At 36.7% G+C, this 25,977-nt stretch overlaps 1 protein-coding gene across 1 annotated transcript; it reads left to right on the plus strand.

Annotated features, from left to right (window-relative positions):
* The first annotated feature begins 1,000 nt into the window (after positions 1-1,000).
* On the plus strand, positions 1,001-23,402 carry LOC121370414. The gene is made up of 7 exons (XM_041495624.1): positions 1,001-1,145; positions 2,544-2,689; positions 7,560-7,651; positions 12,812-12,957; positions 18,783-21,578; positions 21,957-22,044; positions 22,389-23,402. The coding sequence occupies exons 5-6, from the start codon at positions 19,666-19,668 to the stop codon at positions 21,985-21,987; spliced, it is 1,944 nt and encodes a 647-aa protein (XP_041351558.1). The 5' UTR covers positions 1,001-1,145; positions 2,544-2,689; positions 7,560-7,651; positions 12,812-12,957; positions 18,783-19,665; the 3' UTR covers positions 21,988-22,044; positions 22,389-23,402.
* The last annotated feature ends 2,575 nt before the right edge of the window (positions 23,403-25,977 follow it).

The raw sequence follows: 25,977 nt of genomic DNA on the forward strand, positions 1-25,977 counted from the left end.
CTTTTTGTTTGTAGAATTTTTTTTTTTTTAAGTAAACAATAATTATATTGTAGATAAATGAAATCAAGATTTTCGTGTACATGCGCAAGCTTGCAGATGTCTGTGTTATTGAGTCTCTATGGGGCCCCATTGAGGTTCTAACGCGAGTGACGCCAATTTACTTCATTATTGCTAGTATATTATGACGTAGAACTGTAGGAATTCATATTAATTGTAAATATCAAAACTTGTAGTAAGGTGCCCTTTTGACGAGTCAATGTGCCCTTCTTTTTTGGTCCCCCCCTAAAAATATTTCCTGGATCCGCCCATGATCTCTCTAACTCAATCCCTCTCTATATAATATGCATTAAACTTTGCCACATAAAAACCACAACACCCGGGGCATACACCTTTTCTGTGTAAATGGGTACTGTCTATCTCCCTAAATTCTATGAATAATAAATACCGAAAATAATACCCTTTAATCTTTATTAATTATCTAATCATTAAGGTTGTGAGTTTGGTCTCTACAAGTTATCCCAATAACATACACATATGTAAAACCCGTATAATTTAGTATTCTGTTAATAAACCCAACCCACCTATCGGGGCGAACGATTGACCGAAACTGACAAATCATTGCGGGATTCGTATTTATACCCCCGCCAAAATCCAGCAATACTGGTTAATATCCAGCACTGCAGAATTATGCATTCCGCAGAGCGAGTATGCATTCTGCAAAACGGGGTAAAATCCAGCAGTGCGGGGTACAATCCTGCATTGCAGAATTTGTAAATCCCGCAGTGCCGGTTAGAAAACCAATGACGTCATTCACTACACGCTAACGTCATTAGGCCCTACAGGCCTTTATACCTTAATTACTATGCTATAATGGGAACGAAATAAATACAATTAAGCATATATACACAAATAAATATAAGTTCCATATCTGTTCCAAATTAGATATAAGTTACATTAGTAATATCTGAAACTACTAATATTTACCTAACTCACACAGTGTAACAGACGTCAAAAATAGCAATGACAAAAAACCGGAAGTAACTCAAAAATCCAGAACGAGGCTCGTACAAAAGCATGGCTTCGATCTTTTTATATTTGCGGCTGTATAAAAATGCCAATTTAACAACTTAATAACACTTGACAAGGTAAGTTATCTGTGACTACTGATAATATAAACACTAATGATTAAGTGTATAAATGTTATACGATAAACAAGGCCTTGTTTTATTGACCCGGCGCATAGAATTGCGCTGTTCAATGTAAACAAATATAGACTACGATGCACGTTGGCGCTAAAACAAAACGAACTTGAATTATAGCTTAATAATTTATAGAAAATAATTTACTGGCAATATCGTAATCCCGGATTCTCACAATATGTTTATTACATGGTAATTTGTGTTGTTTATTTAAGATTTTAATTATGTGTATACTATTGAAAAAGGTTAAGGGACAGTAAACATATTTTATGTGCAAGTGCATTTCACTATAATATATTTATACTGAATGCAACTAAATATTCACTGTCAAATGCTGTATGTGCTTTATAAGTGAAAGAAGAAAACAATCCTTGAAGGGCAGGATGTAGCCCATGGTAAAGCATTAGCCTGATGCATGGTCAGTCTGGGATCGATCCCTGTCAGTTGGCTATTGGTTGTTCCAGCCAGTGCACCATGACTGGTATATCATAGGCCGTGGTATGTGCCACCCTATCTGGAATGGTGCATATAAAAGATCCCTTGCTTCTAATGGAAAAATGTAGTGGGTTTTCTTTTTAAGACTGTATAGCTCTAGTGGTGTTGTTAAACAAAACAAGTTTAAAACAATCCTTGAAGTCTATACTTGTGGCACCAATGGTCCAAATAAAATTGTGGAAAAAATGCTCAACTCTGTATTGAATATTCTTTGTGTAGATGGTTAATTTTGATAAACTTGAAATGCACATGTAGGTGTTTTCACATAACATAATATGGTTATAGCAGATTAGCTTGGTACAAGTCTCAAATTCATTATGCCTCGTGGGAACATGTTATTGGAAGACATGGGTAGGGCTGTTGCCTGGCTCCAAGATTGAAATTCACAAAGAAATGTTGCACTACTTGTATGCTCATGAAAATGTTGGTAACTATGAATACTTACTTATGCCCGTTGTCCCTCATGGGGCATTGGCCCATCAACAACCGCTCTCCAACCACACTCCAGAGTCTTCTGTCCTGGGGCCTAATTCACAAAGCTCTCTTAGGCTCGGACAACAAAACATCCTCTTTGCAAATCTTTGTAGCATTGTACTGCGATATCGCAAAGTGGCGAGAGTTTCGTTAATTAGGCCCCTAGACTCTTGTTTCCAGCTATCTCCAGGTAACTATGATATGGGTATGTTATTTATTAAATTATTTAACTGGTTTTTGTATGTTTTTTGGTGTACTGCGATATCGCAAAGTGGCCCCTAGACTTTGTTTCCAGCTATCTCCAGGTAACTATGATATGGGTATGTTATTTATTAAATTATTTAACTGTTTTTTTTATGTTTTTTGTTTGTTCAGTCTGAGATGAGCTGTCTGTCGAGTCAGCTGGCTGCATTCGTCCAGACACAGGAGAGTCTGGAGGAGAAGGTTCGTCTGCTGCAGGCAGAGAGAAACCTGCTGGTGGAGGAGTTCCTCAAGACTGGCGCCATCTCAGAGAGAGTCAAGTATGTCAGATGACCATTCTAGTCCTGGGCCCTGTTCCACAAAGCCCCTGCGTGTGCTGTAACCTCACCGTGGTGCAGGGGTGTAACATTCTCTTTGAGAATGGCCAATACAGCACAAAATTGAAGTTTTGAGTAATATTCAGTATCCGTAAAATTCTGTGATATTTGTGTTTTTGCACAGTTCTTTACACTGTTTTTGAATTTTTATATTGATGTTGATCATCACTTTATTTATTTGCATTACCATAGTTTGACACCCAATAGCCGATGTATTTTTCGTGCTGGGGTGTCGTTAAACATTCATTCATTCATTCATTCATGTTCCACAAAGCGATCATAGCCCTACGGTCAACTTAAGTGCATAGTGTAGCTATGTGTTTACGGTAATCTTAGGGCTAAGATCCCATATTTTCATTCTTTTTTCATCTCGATAAAGATGTGGTCCTTGACAAAAACCACTATGAGCATTCTGTTACTGGGTTCACTAACATCAATCTGAATGACCACATTATGCATGCCAGTGCACCATAACTGGTATATCAAAGGCTGTGATATATGCTATGTGGGATGGTGCATATAAAAGATCCCTTGCTACTAATGAAAAGATTAAGCCGTTTCCTTTCTAAGATTACATGTCAGAATTACCAAATGTTTGACATCCAATAGCCAATGATTAATAAACCAAATTTAGAGTCCTGGCTAGGTATTTTCGAAGCTATCTTAGCGCTACGAAATCATTAACCATCATGATCTATGACGTGCTGTAGTGATGTCATGGCCTACAATGGTTTTACGATTTCGTAGGGCTAAGATAGCTTCGAAAATGCCTAGCCATGCCTAAAGGTTTGGCCAACCAGTACCATATGGGTGGATGAATAATAATTTTGTTTAGTTTAATAACACCACTAGAGCATATTGATAATCAGTGGCTATTGGATTTCAAAATTTGGTAATTCTGACATGTAATCTTACAGAGGAAACTGCTTAATTTTTCCATTAGTAGCAAAGGATCTTTGATATGCACCATCCCACAAAGCATATATCACAGCCTTTGATATACCAGTTGTAGTGCACTGGCATGCATAATGTGGTCATTCAGATTGATGTTAGTCAAACCAGTAACAGATAATTGTGAATGGTGCTGGTATTAAACACACCCAAACAGGTTCTAAATCCTATTTCATTTGATGGATAATAGTTATTTAATATGTGTTGGTCTGCTGTAGTTCAACACATCATGTAATGTTTAATAGATCAGTGTGATATAGAGATACTCAGCAGCCATTGATGCATATGTGTTTGTGTGTGTGCATACATATGTGGTATGTGTGTGGTATGTGTGTGTGTGTTGTGGTTTTGAGTATTTATAAAACCTGTATCAGAATCCCTGTGACTGTCTATCAATCTTTGTCTGTCGTCTGTTCATCCATCTATCTGTTGTCTGTCTGAGAGACAGTCTTTCTGTCTATGTTCTGATGTATCTTCTTTTTTTTTTAACAGTAATTTAATATAAATGTTTTGGGATTCCATCTCATCTTACACTTTCGACCCAAAATCTAGGATTCGCACAGGTATGGATCCTAAATTCAGTCTGGTATGGGACTTTGTAGCTGGGTAGTTGTATATTTTTCATTGGATCGATTGTGCATTTGTCATTATTATTAGGTACCGGCAGTCAAAATTTCATTTACTGATTTTCACTGTTAATATACATTTTTATAATACTGTAAAGAAATACAAGCATTTGACAAAAATAATTTTTTTAATATGTCTATTATTTTTGAAGTTATGCCCGTTTTTCCAAAAACACAAATACAAATCGCGTTTTTATGCTATGGGGTGCACCTTTTGGCATGAAATAACATAAAATACAGATAAATGACAATTACTCTTTTATGATTATTAAAATGTATGTATTAATCTGTAACAAAAATAAATGAAATGGGTTTAATACAGTATTATTTATAAAGTGCTTTTTACCTGTAAAAATTAAAATTATATCGATAAAAAGGCACAAAAATGTGTCTCGACACCATTTTTATGGGGTCACAAAACAAAATGTAATGATGTTACAGGTCTAATGCATTTTAATTTATGTATAACAAGTTATATAATATCTACCTATTTTTTTTCAGCTTTGTAGGAGTGTAACTTTATAAGTTACAGCTACTTGAAAATGACGTAATGTTAAAAATTGGGAGCGGAAAAAAACAGCCCCAAAATGGCGAAAATCTTCAATTTTCATAAATTTATAATTAAAAAAGTATTATAACTATGTACATGAAATTTGGCATGTGGATTGGGTATACACAGGACCAGCATCTGTGTTAAATTCATTGTTCAGATCCGATTATTTGTCATATAACATACCTGGAAATTTTTGTCAATTTTTCGAATTTGTCCATCGGAAAACATGTAGAAAAAATATTTACAACATAAAATAGTCAACTTTAGTCTTTTGCATTTAAACAGTGAGTTGAAAAGTAGTCTGGTATATACAGAATTAAAAATGTATCAACATATATGCCAATTTTGTTTTTTAACAATACATCTGTTTGTACAACAGATATTTCTTGCACAATTTTGAATATGTAGATCCATGTAGCAGGTAAACATTCTTTTTTTTGAAAAGTGATCAAGTCCAAAATAATTCCATTTGTAAGGGGTATGACATTTGATCTACATGTACTTGTTTGGAAAATTATTTTAATCAGCTCAGTTTTTGTAATGCTATGTTCATTTAAATAAGTGCCTACAAATGTTATTTCTTTCTCAAGAAAGTGATCAAAGTCCTCAGTTGCCGGGTTTAGCTGTAGAGCAGTTTTTAATGTTTTTTCAATTAATGCACGTTTTTTTCGGTATTTAAGAACTGCACTGCAAACTCAGAAAGTTCATCCCATGTTTTATTTTCCTTCAAATGATAGAGTTGAAGAAGAAGTCTGTTGGTACAGGAAACCTTTGGCAAGGATGGCCTACGCCCTCTTCCGATGAAATTAAATAATCCTTTCAACTTTGTAAAGTTTTCATCATCTAAAAGTAAAAAAAATTTAAAAAATGGTTCAAATAGTTTAAGGCATAGTTTAACTTTAAAGCTTAAGAAAGTAATGAAACAGTATAATAGTGTGTAACTACTGAATTGTCAGGCACATGTGCAGGGGTCTATACTGTGTTGAGTGAAGTTTAAGGCAGGGGTGGGGGTGATGATTTATACTCCCCGAAATACACTGAACAATAATGGGGGGATATTGTTAACATGGGAAGAAGGGGTAGATCCACAAAACCCCTCCCCTACATGTGTGCCTGATCGAAATCAAATAAATAAATAAAATTTACATGTACTTTAGGAAGACTATTCAGTAAATATTACAGCAAAATAACTGTTTCTGTGATTGTGAACAACAATTCTTTAATGGATAATAAATATAAGATTTAATTTTAAAATTTGTATTCTATTTTATTTAATCATATTTGGAAACTTCATTGTTAAATGACATGGATGACAAAGGCATCATGTAACATAATGAACATATTTGAAGAATCATAAATTGATAAGCAATTTAATTTTTTTGTTTTTGTTTAAATATTAAATTTTAAATGAGTACCGTACATGTTGATGATGCTATAGTATAATGAAATTATTATACCAGCTATGGAAGTTCAACATAAATACTAGGCAATCTATTGGAATGTAACTGATAAAAATAAACGAAAACCATCATCGATGTCCGCCATTTTGGAATTGTTCGATTTTATTTTATTCTTTAAAAATTGTGAAAATACAGTCATAAAAATAATAAATGGTGTCGATAAAAAAAATGAAATGGTGCATTAACATGTTATTGTTTTGCATCTTAAGTTATTTCTGTTATTAAATGCGATAAAAGTTTACAATTATAAAAAGACAAACGACCGTTAACGATTTGTTTACATTTTACAACAAGCTAAAAAAATCGAAACTACTTTTGGTCAAATTATTAAACTAAAAGTATGCATCGGTGATTAAAACTTATAAAAAATATGGTCCTAAATAATAAATAAAACAAATGCAAACAATTAAATATAAGATAATTACCTAGTTTGTTGTATATCGTTGACGGTTTCAAATTTTCTTGCTCACATTTTTCAGCCATTCCTCGTGGTCGCGCACATGGTTATTTTCCAAGAAAGCTAGGAATAGACCTTTTTATTTCAGTCTGCGCATGCGCGCCGCTTGACCTAGCCACTGCATGCAAAGCTTTTTTTAAAGGCAATTGAATGACGATTCGTTTGATATAACATTTCGTCAGTCTTTTTCAAAAAATAAAGCCGTAGTAGTCATTTAAAAAAAAAAATTAAAATTAAAATTGAATTAAAGTTACTATACTATTTTTTGTACTACATATTTGGTATCAAATTAAAGAAGAGTTTGTGCTGAATATCGTGCTATTTTAGATTATTTGTACGAGTTACGGCGTTTTTGAGCAAAGCGAAAGAAAGTCGGTATGCATTTTGTGTCTGCACAGATTGCTGCTGGAGGCGTGTTCCACAGCGTTAATTAGTCTTGAAATTAGTGTTTTGTCATAAAAAAGTAATATACTTAAAACATGAACAATAAACACACAACAAACATCATATTGCAGAAAAAGATTTGATCTTTAATCCAGTATATTTTTTTAAAGGATAAATACTAGAAAATATAGAGATAAACGCAGGGGAAAATTGCCAGATTTGGACAAATTTACCAATTCCACTCAGCCTTCCAGGCTTCTGCTGGTACCTATTATTATCTTTGACATGTAACATGTACATTGCATACTTTGAACTCAAAGAGAATAGTTGTGTGTAAGTTGTGTAAAGCTAAATATAGCCAGGTGTTTTTGTTCTGTTGCAGACTTCAGCTGTCTGATATGAATGGGGCGACCTCTAACAGTGGGTCTCAATGAGAATCTGATCATCAGCTACATCACAGCAGAGAACAGCAAGGTGTGCTAGTTTCTTTTCATATATTCCTGCAGGGGGTGTCTAGACTGTGTCCAGCAACGTTTTTAGGGGTCGTTGGGTCAAGCTCCCTTAGAAAAGAAAAAAAATTCTTGTTATTAGTGAAAGATGGGTCAGTGAAATATTGAAAAATATCTACAAATAATGGTAAAATATGCTAATTTATTGGTGGAAAATTTTAAGAAATATACTTTAAAATAAGAGTTAAATATCTACCACTATTTGGTATTTTTAGACAAAGAGATAGAAAGAACTGCTGCTGCCACATGGGTAACAAATCTACAAAGAATCTTTCTTTTGGGGTTTTTCCCCCATTGACCAAGAAGTATGGTCTTTGATGTACCAGTTGCCTTTCCCAACTCTCTATTTGCAATTTCACATGTCTTTTCCAACCTTTCCCGTAAATCTAACACATACTCATATGTAGTGTTTACCTCTTGATTCTGTACTTCACCTGTCCAGAGTTCTTTTAAAATTTGCATGGGCCCTCTCACTATTCTCCCATATAACAACTCAAATGGGGGAAACCCAAGGCTCTCTTGAGGCACTTCTCTATAGGTAAACAATAATGGTGCTACGTACGTATCCCAGTCTTTGGGTCGTTCAACACACATTTTTTTCAACATATCTTTCAAAGTCCCATTAAATCGCTCTACCAAGCCATTGCACATCGGATGATAAGGAGTAGTTGTGAGTTGATGTAATGATAATAAACGCCCTACCTCTTTCATCAGATCGGAAGGGAATTGAGTTACCATGTCAGTCAAAATTTCATTCGGAATGCCCACTCTACTAAATACTTCCACCAGTGCTTCTGCGACAGTCTCTGTGTCAATCTTGGCTAATGGAACAGCTTCAGGATATCTGGTAGCACAGTCCACGATGGTCAAAATGTAACGGTTCTTCTCTCCGTCATCGGATCAATAGGCCCCACCAAGTCTACTGCTACTCTCTGGAAAGGTATATCAATAATTGGTGTTTGTCCTAGTAATGCTTTGCCTATTCTACCTTTTGGTATCGTCTTTTGACATGTGTCACACAATTGACAAAATCTACAAATGTCACTCTGTAAGCCTGGCCAATAAAAGTGTCTTTGAATTCTATCAAATGATTTCTTTGTTCCTAAATGTCCTGCCATTATTGTCTCATGACCAACTTTCATTACTTGCATTCTCATTTCTACAGGAACAACCAACTGTGTAAACAATTTTCCACTTTCCACTTTCGGTGACTTAAATTCTCTCATGAGCAAACCTTTTCTTATTATAAATCTTGAAATGTTCTTACCTTTAACTTTTTCAACTCCCTCTTCTGTTAACTGAAAAAATTTCCTCAAACTCATCTTTCCTTTGCGCTGCTTTCATCTCTTCTGAATTCACTACATCTAGCTTCACCTTTGCTGTTATCAACGGCTTCATTTTCTTGTCCTTTTGTGCTCTGGTTTCCATAATACCCACCGTCTGTATTTTCAGCCTTTTCCAAGTCAGATCTGGTTGTTTCACATCACGTGCCCCTGGTATATTACCAATAACAACATCATAAATTGGATTTTCAAATACCAGTGCCTTTACTTTTCCAGTATAAAACAGTGTTCACCAAGGCTGTTGTTTCACTACTCCATCTAATCCTTCATAACTGCCTATCTCACCTGTCATGGCACATTCAGGTACTAAAGATCTGTTCAATGCTACTGTAGAACACCCAGTGTCTCTGATCATTTTCAGTTCTTTTCCAAATGCATTTCCAATTATTACATTCATGTTTTCATCATTTTCTCTCATGGTATTTCTTTCTTTGTTCAAATTCATCATACATGCAATGGATTCTTTTTTCTTAACTCTGTTTGGACAAGCTTTTGCCATATGACCTTTCTTTTCACAAATAAAACATCTTGGTTGCCATGTTACAGATTCTGACTTTTTATCATTACCTGACGAAATTGGTCTACTACACTCTTCCAAACCTCTTCCATTATCTATGATCTTGTCGAAATCCACCTCTGTTCTCGTCTCTTCTTCTATTCTGCATCATTCCTTTCCTTGCCTCCAAGAAGGTCTCTGCCAATTCTGCCATCTTTGATGCATTTTCTGGAATTCTTTCTTTTAAAAACAAAGTCAAATCTATATTTGCTGAGTTTAAAAGTTGTTCTCTTAACAATAAATCAAATAAATCATCATACATCAGTTCAATGCTACTCAGCTTAATCCATCTGTTTGCATAACCATGCAATCTACATAAAAATTGGGTGTATATCTCCCAATCTTCAATTTGTGCATTTCTAAATTTTAGCCTGAACCCTTCCTCAGTTAGTTCATATCTATGGAGTAAAGCATGCTTTAGTTTGTCATAATTAACTGCGTCTACATTCTCTAATCTCACATACACATCCCGTGCTTTTCCTGTTAGCAGTATTCCCAAATGAACAGCCCAATCATTTTCTGGAATTTTCTGTACTTCCATAAGTCTCTCAAAACTTGTTAAATAAGCATCCATGTTGTCCCTTCCATCTTGTATACAGGTAACTTTAAGTTAATGTTACTCACCCCAGGAAGTATAGATGTATCACTCCTATCCATATTACCTAGTTCCCGTTTAGATTCTAACTTCAGTCTTTCTCTTTCCAGTTCCAGCTCTGCCAACTCTTTAGCAGCAATCCTTTCCCTTTCTCTCTCCTCTCTTTCCATCTGTCGATCTTCTCTTTCTAGCCTCCTGTTCTTGTACAAACCTTTTCCAAGCCTAAACTCTTTCCTAGGGTAATAAACTTAAAACAAAACAAATACACAAATGAATAAACAACATTGGAACAAAACGTTACAATACTATACATACCTGGCATGACACTTTAATAATGAGCAGTCTTCAATGGTCAGACAAACCTACCAACTAAAACAAATACTTACATATACTTACCTGTGATTCTATCCCATATTTACACTATTTACACGCCCCATCTGTCATATATCCGTACTGTATACAGAGGAACATACCCGCTATGGTGCAGTCAAATTACACTGGCCTCAACACAACCTGTGGTTACGAACAACTGGCAAATTACTGCATAATAAATATTCATTTTACTTCATTATACACATAGTTCAACTTGGCTACCAGTAACATGACTGAGCAAATGTAATATTTACCCTGCATCTCCACCAAAAATTTGTCACATACTAGTAACTAGGATGAACAACAAGACACAATGTGGAAACAAAAATTTAATGAAAGTAAACAATATTAAATATATATGCACATAACCATACCATACCCTTTCACACCATATTTCATCCCACCATTCAATGCATTCCAGTCATTTCAACACACTATTTAAACATACATATATCAAATAACAATAAACAATGTACTGTTATACCCTACAATATAGTTCGTTTCCATTGTCCATGTAATATTTCTGTTTCTACAGTTCAATAAAGAACACAAAGTTTAAACTAAATGTTCACAGATTTCTCCAAATAGAACCACATAAACCAAGCCAATGTTCCTCATTACCAGCCACCCCCATCTATTGGATGCACACACAACCACCCATCACCATGTTGGATGAGTTTCTCCAACTGTTGAGTCAACTACCGTCATCCAGTACTGATTTGTCCCGTTCCAACCAGCAAGCACATCCGTTCTTCTTACGATACTAAGTACTTCTTATAGACACCATTTGTCCCGTTCCAACCAGCAATCCACATCAGTTCCTCTTACAATACTAAGAGTGCTTCGCTGAGACAGAGGAGAAACCCGACTACATCTCCTATCCCATGTGGATTAAAACTACAATAAAAGATTTAAACATCACACATTCATATCATCTGCATATTAACCTTCTATATGCACATATATTCCACATTCATAGATTTCAAATGCTTATGTGTCCAACTAATACATTCCTTCCATCTATATGTAAAACTTTCTCCAATTCAGTTTCTACTTGGGTTAATTTCTCTATTTACACAGGGTAAATATTTAAAATTACACAAATCCACATTAATTATAACATATCTATATTGAATTATTTAACATTCAAAATAACATAAATTCATCTACTCACGCTCTTGTACCAGCTTAAAACACACTTCCAAAAATTATTGTCAGAGTGACCAACCCATCCGAGTACACTGCTTTTATTCATCAAAACTACTCACATCCCAAGCTCACAATGCATGCACCACACCACACTTCAGGACCATCTACCTCATTCACCACCTGTAATTATCCAAGCTAATATTGTTCATTACTCAGTGTCACTGTCCTAATGTCATACTAAAATAAATACCAAAACACAGTGGCAGTGTAGCTCATTACAAAACAAATATACCTTATAAATAATATACTCATTTGACTTGTGACATGGGGCACTTGTTGGAACAGTGGAAGGGTAATTGATCTGAAAACATCAGTAAAGTAGGGTGTTTTTTGCTGTCACATCTGCTGGTAAAAACATCAATGTTTTGGTAATACTGTAGAAAAATCACAAATTGAGACAAGTTAAACTACATGTTCAATATTTCTTTCATGAAAGTTTAGCAATAGCTAATCTACCTTCTACTTGGGAATATGATCTTAGTAGAATAAGGAATTGCTTTATTTGACAACACACTCAACATGTTTTATTTATGGTTATATGGTGTCGAACATATGGTTAAGGACCACACAGATATTGAGAGAAGAAACCCGCTGTCACCACTTCATGGGCTACTCTTTTCGATTAGCAGCAAGGGATCTTTTATATGCACCATCCATCAGACAGGATAGCACATACCACGACCTTTAATATACCAATTGGTCCTAAACTTACCATGCATCAGTTGAGCATTTTACCTTGGGGCTACATCCTGGTAGTAGAATAAAATAAACGGTTATGTATGCACAACTGTGACTTAATGTAATGTGTACTTGTAGTGAATGTAGCAGACGGTAGTGAATAAGATAACTGGTTATGTATGCACAACTGTGACTTAATGTAATGTGTACTTGTAGTGAATGTAGCAGACGGTAGTGAATAAGATAAACGGTTATGTATGCACAACTGTGACTTAATGTAATGTGTACTTGTAGTGAATGTAGCAGACAGTAGTGAATAAGATAAATGGTTATGTTTGCTCAACTACAACGTGATGCAATGTGTACTTGTAGTGAATGTAGCAGACAGTAGTGTGGAAGATGGCATCATGGCCTCTGCCTGCAAGTGTCTCAGTCTGCTGCAGGCCCTGGAGGAAAAGTGTCGTCTGCCAGAGTTGCCAGACTCCAGTGATGAGGATGCATTCCAGCAGTGGTCTCAGGTTAACTGAATGTGGCATCATAGACATTCTGTTACAGCCTTGGGTATATAAATGCACTTTTTTTTTTAATACAAGATTTAGTAATCTTAAAAGTGAATTGAAAGTGTTTTATCATGTTAAGTGGCACATTACATTTATAGCTTTCGAAAAATTGTATCACAAGTACTACCTATTATCACTTAGGAGTAAATAAATACATTTTTAATTTATAACATTAATTGCATTAGCATTGGTTTTTGAAAAATAAATTATTTATAACAAGCACAAGGTAAACATTAAATAGAAAATCAAAAGTACTTGATTTGCTACAGACAATGAACTGATGGCCTGTACAACAAAGGATAAATGACTGATTCAGGGGGTCAAGGCCCAATGCTTCTAAAATGTTTGGAGTCTAAACCACACCATATAAATTGTATGTGAGTACGGCTCAGATCATGGGTACACTGAGTGCATGTTGAACAAAAAATCAATTTTCAAAGGATATGTAAATTTTTTCAAAGTTGCTTTTACACCCATGTCTAGGAAAGACTTTATAGAATGTAGTAGGAGCAAAGTTTGCTATGTTTGGTTTTTACCAAGTTCAGAAAAAAAGCGAAAACGACAGAAATAGTGGGTAAAACCGTGGCCATTTTGTTATATCACCACGGCTACAAGTTTTGATCAACAAATGCCCCATGTTTAAAATCAATACACAGACCACTACTACCACCTAACATAAGATAAATACTCTTGTTATCTTCTCATTAAATTGTTTCCATATATATTTAAGTAAATTGCATGATTTTACTGGCGATAAAATCTACATTCCGCTCATAACCATTAGTGTCTTATCTACATTAATGGTAGACGATGCATGTATCTACTGCAACAAAGTGTTTTTTTGTCACAAAGACCACGTGGCTTAATATGTACACTTTAGTGCTGCACACAGGAAAAACTGAGATTCGTGATTGTAAAATTACGTAATTTATGGTCATATATATCGCTCGCACGTGATTGGTGTCCAGTTCGTTATGAGCGAAAGAACACACACTGCAACCTTAGGTAAAATTGTGATAAGTTGTAAATTTGCTTAATACGTCACACAAGTTGTTTACTAAAAGCAACGTGTCATTGGTTTGTGCCAATCAGGTTGTGGTTTACAAAGAGAGCTTGATGTACGTTCGTGTCTGTTGGTTTTGACACTTTGTTACGAGTGGAAGACAATTTGAACCAGGGACGCTTTTCTTCAATTTGGTTGATAACCGAGCATTGCACACGATTGGAAGGTTAGTATTTCTTTTCTTAATGTTTATTCTTTTTACTTTAGACACTTTGTGATAAATGTTATGACGATAAATAGCATTTTTGATGGTCATTCTCTCACCATTTTTGCACAGCGTATTTGCGTTTTTGAGTGTCAATCTTCAAAACTTATTCAATATTTACCGCAAAACAGTTTTTATAAAAATCAAGCACTATGAATTTCGATAAATTAGGAATTTGACTAAATATATAGGTAATAATTGGTCCTGTTGAATATTTACTGGGTTTAGTTTTCCCAGTTTGCCTTCTGCACATAACACACACTATTTTATCACCAACCATACCACTAGAATCGCGTCTTTGTTATGAGCAGAAACTATAGTTCGCATATAACATGCTTAATTAATTAAACCAGCTTTATGTTGGTGCACATTAATAAAATAGTGCTTGAAATATGTCTGTCTGATTTTTGTGATAAATAAGTAAATTTTAACCCAGTTGTAACTCATGGCATTCTGTTCATAACACAGACTCCCATTTTATTTTTATTTTTAGAGTCCATGTTATGAGCAGAAGTGATTGTTTGCAAATCAATGTGACTAATTAATTAAACCAGCTTTATGTTGGTGCACATTAATAAAATAGTGCTTGAAATATATCTGTCTGATTTTTGTGATAAATAAGTAAATTTTAACCCAGTTGTAACTCATGGCATTCTGCTCATAACACAGACTCCCATTTTATTTTTTATTTTAGAGTCTATGTTATGAGCAGAAGTGATTGTTTGCAAATCAATGTGACTAATTAATTAAACCAGCTTTATGTTGGTGCACATTAATAAAATAGTGCTTGAAATATATCTGTCTGATTTTTGTGATAAATAAGTAAATTTTAACCCAGTTGTAACTCATGGCATTCTGCTCATAACACAGACTCCCATTTTATTTTTATTTTTAGAGTCTATGTTATGAGCAGAAGTGATTGATGCAAACAATTGGTGCACATTAATAAAATAGTGCTTGAAATATATCTGTCTGATTTTTGTGATAAATAAGTAAATTTTAACCCAGTTGTAACTCATGGCATTCTGCTCATAACACAGACTCCCATTTTATTTTTATTTTTATTTTTAGAGTCCATGTTATGAGCAGAAGTGATTGTTTGCAAATCAATGTGACTAATTAATTAAACCAGCTTTATGTTGTTTCACATTAATAAAATAGTGCTTGAAATATATGGGTCTAATTTTTGTAATAAATAAGCACATTTTAACCCAATTGTAACTCATGGCATTCTGCTCATAACACAGACTCCCATTTTATTTTTATTTTTGGAGTCTATGTTATGAGCAGAAGTCATTGTTTGCAAATCAATGTGACTAATTAATTAAACCAGCTTTATGTTGGTGCACATTAATAAAATAGTGCTTTAAATATATCGGTCTAATATTTGTAATAAATAAGTAAATTTTAACTCAATTGTAACTCATGGCATTCTGTTCATAACACAGACACCCATTTTATTTTTATTTTTGGAGTGTGTTATGAGCAGAAGTGATTGTTTGCAAATCAATGTTCCTAATTAATTAAACCAGTGTTATGTTGGTGCACATTAATGAAATAGTGCTCGAAATATATCGGTCTAATGTTTTAAATAAATAAGTAAATTTTAACTCAATTTTAACTCGTGGCATTCTGCTCATAACACAGACTCCATTTAAACAAAAAGATACTATAATTTAAATTTGTGCAATAAATGGGGGGGGGGGGGGGGGGGGGGTATTTGTTGAAAAGTACAAGAGTACAAAGCTTAGAGAAAAAAGCCTTTTATATTGTCTTTGGAAATACTTTGGAAATACTTTGAACTTTTAATTATCACCAGTGTGATAGATCCACATCCTTTTGATACTACAGATTCAAAGTGAGGTTGAATGTATTGTATAGTAACACCTCCCACCTGTGTGGCCCACCTGTCTACCTTTAGAATTTTTATTGCCCCTAATTGCCACAAGTTCTAAAAGGTGTGTTAACAAGACTAGCCACTTTGTTCTTTGTAGTCTTTGATGGTGAAACAAAAAAGGGTTAATGTTCTTTTATTTAGTGTTTGATATAATTCTATTTGGTAATCAGTCTTTGAACAAAAATGTTTTAAGCAGACATCTGAACAGTCTTTTGAGGATTATTTTAGTTTGAGTCATGGCCAAAAAAAAGTAACAGTTCTGTAAATAACAAAATTCCATCTTTTTGTTGGCTATTTATGTAGGCATTTTCATAAGCATAGCAACCACACACTTTAAAAAAAAAATTCTCCCAAAAATATTAAAATAGTTGTTTTATCTATAAACATAAATTTTAGGTATCATTTTATGTTAACCATTTAAAGTGTTTGTGTTTTTACATTTTAACACTTTATTACAAGGAAGTAAAATACAATTATACCAAATGAAATAATATGTGTGGCTCAGGTTACCCGACCGATCCTATCCCCCTCACCCCCGTTTACCATTTTTGCCAACAAAAACTTTATGGAATGTACAAAACAGATTTAAGTTTTGGATTAAATTAGTTAGTTATTTAAACCTCATGAAAATTTATCTGGATGTTGACAACAAACCTTAATTTCAGGCTAAAGTGTTGTCAAATATGCCAAAACTTTCGATAATAAAAAAACAAACCCCTCCCTTTTCTAACTTCTGTCTGCAGCTGAAAGCAGCATAATAGGGCATTTTATTATTTATAAAAGAATTAATTGATCAAAACTAATCACACTCACACTTTGGTACTTCGGCAACCGAGATGACTAGCCTGAACAAATAAGTGTAAGATGTTACAGGTGTGAGTGGGGCTTTCATGTGTTTTTGACCGGCCTCGGTGGCGTCGTGGCAGGCCATCGGTCTACAGGCTGGTAGGTACTGGGTTCGGATCCCAGTCGAGGCATGGGATTTTTAATCGAGATACCGACTCCAAACCCTGAGTGAGTGCTCCGCAAGGCTCAATGGGTAGGTGTAAACCACTTGCACCGACCAGTGATCCATAACTGGTTCAACAACGGCCATGGTTTGTGCTATCCTGCCTGTGGGAAGCGCAAATAAAAGATCCCTTGCTGCCTGTCGTAAAAAGAGTAGCCTATGTGGCGACAGCGGGTTTCCTCTAAAAACAGTGTCAGAATGACCATATGTTTGACGTCCAATAGCCGATGATAAGATAAAAAATCAATGTGCTCTAGCGGCGTCGTTAAATAAAACAAACTTTACTTTTCATGTGTTTTTGTTGTATTCTGTTGTATTCTGCTCATTAATATTTTAACTTTATTCATTATGAAGTTACATGCCAATTAATTCATCATTTTCCTTTGACGCAAACAGACTATATACATGGTTATTATTATTATACATGGGTTATTATTCAACCAAGAAAATTCTAGTTTTGATTTTTGTTGTGCAGTTAAATTGGAGGGCTAGTTGAATTTAAGAAGGGCCAGTAAGATTTTTCTTCAACTGGCCCTGCTGGCACCCATGGTTTTTATGTTAATTTTCAACCCTGCATAAATGTCTATCAAAGTTTTGCAGGGTGTGCACTTTATAGTCGCCCGATCACCAATGGCGAGTCAAATTAGCATCAGGCAAGTTAAAACCTGGCGACCAAAAATTTTCACATATTGTATTATGTATAAAAAATGCTAATAACTAATGTTTGTAAGAGATCACAAAGTTATTTTTTATTTATTGTTTTCAACTGTGTTCCTATTAGTATTTGCACAACCAAACCCATATAGGACATAATAGTGAGCACTTCCCCAGTCTATAGAACAGTCTAAAAGTATTCAGAATGCCTCGGCCAGTTTTGATTATGTATTCGGAAAACCTGGACCACGTATATATATTCATAGGTTCAATCGGAACACCTAGGCCATGTCCGTCTTTACTTTCCATTTAGTTATAATCGGAACAACTCGTCGCATTTCATTAAGCTATGTTTCGCAGAAATATTTTGTTTACACGCCTGAGATTTTCCAAAGTTAAATTGTGTTGGAACGTTTTCGTTTCTTACGGAATATACCGAGTCTACCATACCAAACACCCATTCGTCACTGCGATTGATGTCAACATAGCTTAGTATTTTTTTAATTTCTCGTCATACTGCCATAAAAGCACCGTATTCATTCCAAGACCGAGCCTTGTTGAAACATTCCAGATGTTTGATTGAGTGGGTCCCGAGACAACATAATCATAATTTAATTACAACAGTTAGTAATGAAACTAAAACAAGTTCTCTTTCCTTCTTTTATGTTGTTATTATTGTTTGTATGATCTGATAACATGTTTTTAAAGTGCAATTTAAGTAAGGTTTTTGTTTTTTTAAATTTGGTCGCGGGCCATACAAAACTTGTACGGGCGAGTCAAAGTGTTGCTGTGAGTGGCCCGATTGGCCAGTCAAAGTGCATACCCTGGTTTTATGTGGGAACCATGTGACTGATAAATAGAATATGCTTGCTGATTATTTTTTTTAATTAATTCAATACTAATAAAGAATTGAATTGCCTGGAGTCTAAAACTTTTCTATCTCTCTTTCATTTAGGATGGATGAGAGTCGTAGCCTCCGACCAAAGAGACTCCCTTTACAAACAGTTACCTCCAATGTGGATTCACCAGTAAAAAAGACACAGAAAGATTACTCAAAGGCATACAGGGATAGAGTGAAAGACAACCCAGACTTATATAAACTTGTGCGGGCAGAAGAAACGCGCCGCAACAAAGAGTACAGAAAGAACAGGTCTGATGAGGCTGTTATTCATAACAGAGAACTGCAGAAACTCAGGCAACAAAAGTATAGGCAAAGACTCAAAGATAGTCAGCAAGAGAAAAAGAGGGTCCCTAAGACTCGCCATACTTTGGAACATGAAAGAAAACAATGGGCACAAGAAAAGCGAGTTCAGAGAGCAAACATGTCGCACCAGAAGAGAGCTGCCATAAACAAAAAAAGACGAGAGGCTTACGCAGCCAAAAAGAAAGCACCACCTACTAGTACACCACAACCAAGTGCGAGCCTGCTGCAACCTGCAACGGAAACAATGGATACGTCGCAGCCAAACCTTGCTGTTACACCTAGTACCTCTACCAGCTGCTCTGGTTCCAGCAACAACGCTGTACGGACTGCCAAGAGCAGGTTTAAAAAAACCTTTCTACATAACCTGCCATCCAACCCAAAAATGAGGGCGGAAGTGATTTCAGCTGGTCTGGAAGCGTTGTCACCAAACTCGAGACAATGTATCAGTGGAAAACTTGGAATACTTAGTCCAATGGCAAAACGTCGGCTGAAACTTGGATTTCAGATTTCCAAAACTGTCAAGGAAAGGATTGTTGGGAGCAAGATGAAGCGGTCCATTCGTGAGATGAAGCTGCGGTGACTGTTTGCACAGGCAGTCGTCATCTCAAATAGAGCTGCCTCTCTGCATTTTGGTATGAGCAGAAAAATGCGGCAACGAGTGAGAGAGTCCAGTGAGCCTGGTTGGGAGGAAAGAAGGGCCAAGAGAAAGGATGCCATTTCAGAGGAAATAGGTAACAATGTTAACACATTCTTCAACAGTGGCACAGTAAGCCGTGATATGCCTGATGCTCGTGGGGCTGTTGTTGAGGGGGGTGAGGTGAAACCAAGGAAGGTCCTTGAGTCGTCCCTCAGAACAGTCTATGGTGAATTTGTGGAGCAGAATGGACAAGTGCTATCCTTCAGCACCTTCAAGAAGCTGAAACCAAAGAGGGTGCTGCCATTCACATCGCACAAATTTAATGAGTGTTTGTGTGAATACTGCGCGAATATGGACTTAAAAATTCATGCTATAAATGGCCAACAGTGCACTAGAATAAAAATTCAGGACAGGTATGAGGCTTCGCGTCTGACACTGTGTCCCAAACTGCCTGGGACAGACTATAAAAAGTCATGCATTGACTGGCAGTGTAACGATTGTGGAGCAAGTTTGTTTTCCAATCATATGCAGCCAGCATTTGAAGGAGATGCAAGGTTGTGCCGAGTGGTGTGGTGGCAGTGGGGCATGGTGCCAAATCCCGCAAGGCCTACATCTTCCAAAATGATGAAGGTGAAAAGGGAGACCACATTCGAGGAACTGATAGAAGCCACTTCAGACGCTCTTGGGCCATTTTCCCTTCACCTATTTAATGCGAAATGGCAGTGGCAGCAATATAATGTAATCTCGGGCAATGTTCCACCACGGACCGTCGTTTGTTGTATGGACTTTGCTGAAAATTACACCGTCCGCCCTCAGGACACACCACAAGGACATCACTGGACCAACACACAGTGTACGATCCATCCAGTTGTTGCGTCATACCAGTGTCTCAGCTGTGATGGTGGGGTTGTCACCGACTCTATCGTGTTCATCACAAGTGACCAGACGCATGACTACCATGCAGTGCAGCATTTCCTGGCAAAGTCTGTGGAGCTATTACAGTCGGAGAACTTGAGCTTCGACAGGCTTATCACCTTTTCCGATGGTGCCCCTACACAGTACAAGAACAGAATAAACTTCGTCGACTGTTCACATGCTTTGGTAGACTTTGGTGTCATGTCAGAACGCCATTACTTTGGCAGCCGCCATGGAAAAGGCCCCTGTGATCGGGAGATTGGTGTAATAAAAAAATCGGTAAACAGGAGTGTTGCAGCCCGCCAAGTCGACATGACGGATGCAAGGAGTCTTTTTGAACTGTGTACCAGCAGACTTCAGCTACCTCGTGAAGCAGAACACAGCCACACCAAACGTCGCTTCCTGTGGGTTGAACCAGCCGACATCAACAGGGACAGGCCCTTGCGGACACAAACAAAACCACTGAAGGACACACGTAAGCATCACTGCATCAAGGGCATCCAACCTTTTGTTGTGTCCGTGAGGGAACGATCCTGTTTCTGCAAGGGCTGTGAAGGAAACACACCATGCATTAATGCTGATGCATCAGGACCGTGGATGGCTGCTGAGTTGGCCCCAACTCGAAGAAGAGGTCAAACACAACCATCAGTTTCCTGTAATTCTAGTGCTCCTAACAATCCCATGCCACTGCCAGCTCCTGACAATGCCCTACCACTTCCAGCTCCTGACAATGCCACGCCACTACCAGCTCCTGACAATGCCCTACCACTTCCAGCTCCTGACAATGCCGCGCCTCCACCAGCTTCTGACGCCACGCCACTGCCAGCTCCTGACAATGCCCTACCACTTCCAGCTCCTGACAACGCCAAGCCACTACCAGCTCCTGACAACGCCACGTCACTGTCAGCTCCTGACAACGCCATGGCACTGCCAACTCCTAACAATGACACACCACTACCAGCTCCAGTTCCACAGCAGCCCCCTCAGCAAGATAGGTAAGTGCAGATAGATTTACAATTGTCTGTTTTATTAGTCTGCCTCTTTGTTTCAGCCAAAACTTATTTTTAAAATTTCAACTGAGACTGGCCTTTATGCTAAATTTTAAAGTATATGATCTCTTATACTTACACTTCAGTCTATATTTTTAATTTTATCATTTAATTCAGCATTATACACTGATTTTATAATATATATAATTATATATACATGTACTATTGAATGACACCTAGCCAATTTTTCTTTTTGTCTTGGGGTGTTGTTAAACAAACTCATTCACTGCTTTGTCATGTTTGTACTTGTTTCAGATTTATTTTGTCAAGTTAGTGCTTTTTAAAGAACATTTGGTTTACACCTTTTTTTTGCTCTTGTTGCAGGCTTACTATGAAAGTTGGGGATTTTGTCTGAGCCAACATCTTGCCTGCCAATGGTGCCGTCACAAAAGCCAAGTCATTCATTAGGATTGTAAGTTCTTATTCTTGCAAAGTAAATTAAGTATATGTTAGACCATGAAGTTCCAGAGATTTAACTGCGGAAACCAAGTGGTCTAACATATTTAAACCACTAAAGCAATATATTAATTAGCATAAAATTAAGAAAACATAAATGAAAAATATGCTTTTGGTGTACATATATGTGACAGATCTATTTACCTGTAGTATCACTGCAAAATCTGTAAGTTAAAGAACAGATTTAACAGCACAAACATGAAACAAATGTGGGGGTTTTCTGTTTACAATCTATACTGACCATTTTGTCAGTACGTTCTACAAACTTGTTAAATAATGTGACATTTTCATATTTTGCAGGTTGAAGCTGTTGATGATGATGGAACAGAGCTGCGTTTCCTGAGGAAAATGGGGCAGCACTATGTCATGTCTGATGTATTGGACACCTCGTTTGTTTTTTTCAATGAGATCCTGGACATTATGCCTGTTCCAAGGATTGATGGGCGAGGGCGCCATTTCTTTTAAAGACACAAATAACTTATATGATTTCTGTATTTAGTATAGGATCCCAATGATCAAATTACAAGTTTTGTTCCAGTGATTGCCATCTATTTTTTCCTCATATTTCATTTATTGGGGTCATTAAAGTAAGATGTCCTACCTTAATACTAACTGAGAGGCAATATTATCCTGCTGAGTTTATTTACATAGCTTCTACTTTCAATCATTTATATTCATTATAAAAGTGAACTCGAAATATTACAAAGATTGAAGTTTTTAAAAACATATTTTACTGGTTTTCTGTGTCGCAAGTATAGCATACATTGTATATATATTTTTAATTATTACTCAAGACAAGTTATCACATCTTAGGAATGATAAAGTGATGCTGTCAAATGGAGTCATCTGTATGATTTGCAGTGTTTTTATGATGTATTTTGGCATAATCAGTGCCTGTGTTATGTGCAGAAGGTGGTTTGAAAGTCTTTCTACTTCAATGTGTGCTATTTATTTTGGGTTATCATAAATGATGAATAAATCTATTTCCATGTACCATATTGTGTTCATTGTTGTATATGTCTAATGGTGTTAGTTTTCTGTACCTGGAAACTTTTTTTTTATCTTCTGCTCATAACGGTGTCTATTTTACAGTTTCACTTGTAAACTACATTTATTGTGTGGTTTTTTTAAAATTATTACTCATGACAAGCTATCACATCCTAGGAATGATTAAGTGATGCTGTCAAATGGGGTCATCTGTATGATTTGCAGTGTTTTTATGATGTATTTTGGCATAATCAGTGTCTGTGTTATGCGCAGAAGGTGGTTTGAAATAGTCTTTCTACTTCAATGTGTGCTATTTATTTTGGGTTATCATAAATGATGAATAAATCTATTTCCATGTACCATATTGTGTTCATTGTTGTATATGTCTAATGGTGTTAGTTTTCTGTACCTGGAAACATTTTTTATTTAATCTTCTGCTCATAACGGTGTCTATTTTACAGTGTCACTTCTAAACTTTAAGTTTATACACAATTTAGTTTTTTTTGGTGTCTTCACATAGTCTTCCACTTATTCATGTTTGCTTTTGACTTTAATTGTGAAATGACCTTATTTATTGTCCGTTACTATACATCACAAGACACCGTGTTATGAGCAGAAGATATGTATGTCTTGTTACGAAATGCTCCATCAAGGGCAAAATTCTTATGTTCTTGGTCTGCAAGTTATAAATCTACATAGTTTAGATATCAGTTAGTAAATTAGTGTAATTTCACAAGATTTGTGCAAAGTTTGATATTTGACCTACGTGTAACAGTTTCTGTACCCATGATCTGAGCTGTACTCATGTATGTGACGTCATTATATACTCTGAATTTAAAAAGTATGGGAACTCTAATAAGAATTTACAATTGCCAAAATTGTAAGGTATATTAACTGTGGGGAATGTTTATATGATAATAGTGAATTAATTGGGAAAACATTACTACCAGTAGTTCAGTATTACATTAGATTTTATGACCACCAGAGATCTTGAAGGACTATTGAGGTCAGAAGTGAAATTTGAAAGTTGACGGTTTTTTATCAGTAAATCGCAAATTCAAACAATAAAAATGACTAAAACCAAAACAATAACAACTGTATGAGCAACAGAATGAAAAAGATTGACAGAAATAATGTTCCACAGTGATTAATGCACCTTCCTGGAAATTGTCAAAATCAAGAATGACACCCCACACACGTGTACGGGGCAACTGCGTGATGCATGTGCAAACTATGGAATGTGTTTCGGTGTGTTGATAAACAGACCGGAATGTTGTTTACAAGGATGTCTGTGGTCAAAATGAATGTTTGGTCTAATAGTTGATATTAACATTAATATTTCATGTTCCCCTACCTTTTTTTGAAGATTATAGATTTGAGTCTGGCCTCTAAAATTTTATATGCATGGGCCCAGGGACACGTTCCACAAAGCAATCTTAGCCCTAAGATCAACTTGAGTGCATAGGGTAGCTATGTGCCTAAGGTAATCTTAGGGCTACGGTTGCTTCATGGAACAGGGCCCAGAACTCTTGATTCTCCTGAGAGCTCAAAATAGTGTCAACCAACCTTTGTAGACATTTTGATGTAATGTTACTGAGTTTTCAAGTGTTAAGTAACCATTTGTATTATTACAACAGAGTCTTGAGCGCAGAGACTACAAAGATGAGAAATCTTGCACCCAGCAGAGCTTTCCTTCTCCAAACAGCAATCCAACAGATTGTCTAGTTTATTATAGATAGTAATTCATGCCAACTCTTATTGTACAAAACAAGCTCACTTTAGTATAGTCTTATTCAACTTACCGTACTAGCACAACACCAATGCTATACGACCCTGAGTTATAACCTCCACTGCAGAATTATCTCCCCTTGCCAGATGTATAACCTTCACCTGTGTATGGGTAGACCGTATATCCTCGTTTTTGTTTCTGCTGTTTTTGGATGATTTACACAGGGGTTAATGTCTTGACACAGCTTCCTCGGGCTCCAACCGGTTGGTTGTGTGTGCCGAGGGGGGTTGTCTTAAACGACTGCCCCAGTTTGATCAGCATTTGTTATGTTGGGCATGCCGTTCTTGTTGTTTTGAATGCCAGTGTCATATTTGTGTAAATTGGTCCGCCTCCACGTGGGGGAAGGCTATGAAGCTGTCAAAAGACGCCGAGCGTAAGAGGATGATTAGACGTGAATGGGACGGGCGGAGCACAGTGGCAACCTCCGGGGTCGTACTCCATGCCGATTTTCCGTCGGTCGTCGTTGTCCAGTTCAAAGAGCTCACGGACAAGTGGTAGGCGCAAGGGCCTGATACCAGTAAACCCGAAGCGCCGCTTGGCACGGAGGGGGCGCTGTTGCTCCCTGCTTCTTCCAGGTCAGGCTCCGTTCCACCTGGGGATTTTCTTTTGCCTCCGTCAGTGGAGGCGGCGCTTGTTACGGTTGTAACGGGGGTGTCAGTCGGAGGAAGTGCAGTCGTGGCAGGAACAACTGTGTCTCTCAGTTCCGACTCCCATCTTGCTGATCAGGGCAGGGTTATTGGTCCTTCTGTGGAGGTGTCGATTAGCTCTAGGAATGAAGTCTGCTTCGCGGCGCCATTTGTCTCACCAAACTTCTGGTGGAGGGTTGGTCGTGGCGTCCGAGGGCGCTGTTTCGGCCAACGTGCCTTTTGGCGCTACTTCAGTGATCGAGCCACTTAGCGAAATCGCGAAGTCTCACAACATTGTCTCGGTTACGGAGCCGGGTGGCGTTGTTTCGGGTGTGACGCCAGTGGGCGTCCCTTCTGTTGTTAGGGCGCCTGTACAGCGTCATCAACTTTTAGATTGTTTGCATGTGGCTACGTCAACTGGGTTAGCTAATCCACACGTGGTACGTTGGCTTCAGGATTCATACGTGTATAAATTATCTGACAGTTC

This window comes from Gigantopelta aegis, chromosome 4, assembly GCF_016097555.1.
Source record: "Gigantopelta aegis isolate Gae_Host chromosome 4, Gae_host_genome, whole genome shotgun sequence".
Taxonomy (NCBI): domain Eukaryota; kingdom Metazoa; phylum Mollusca; class Gastropoda; order Neomphalida; family Peltospiridae; genus Gigantopelta; species Gigantopelta aegis.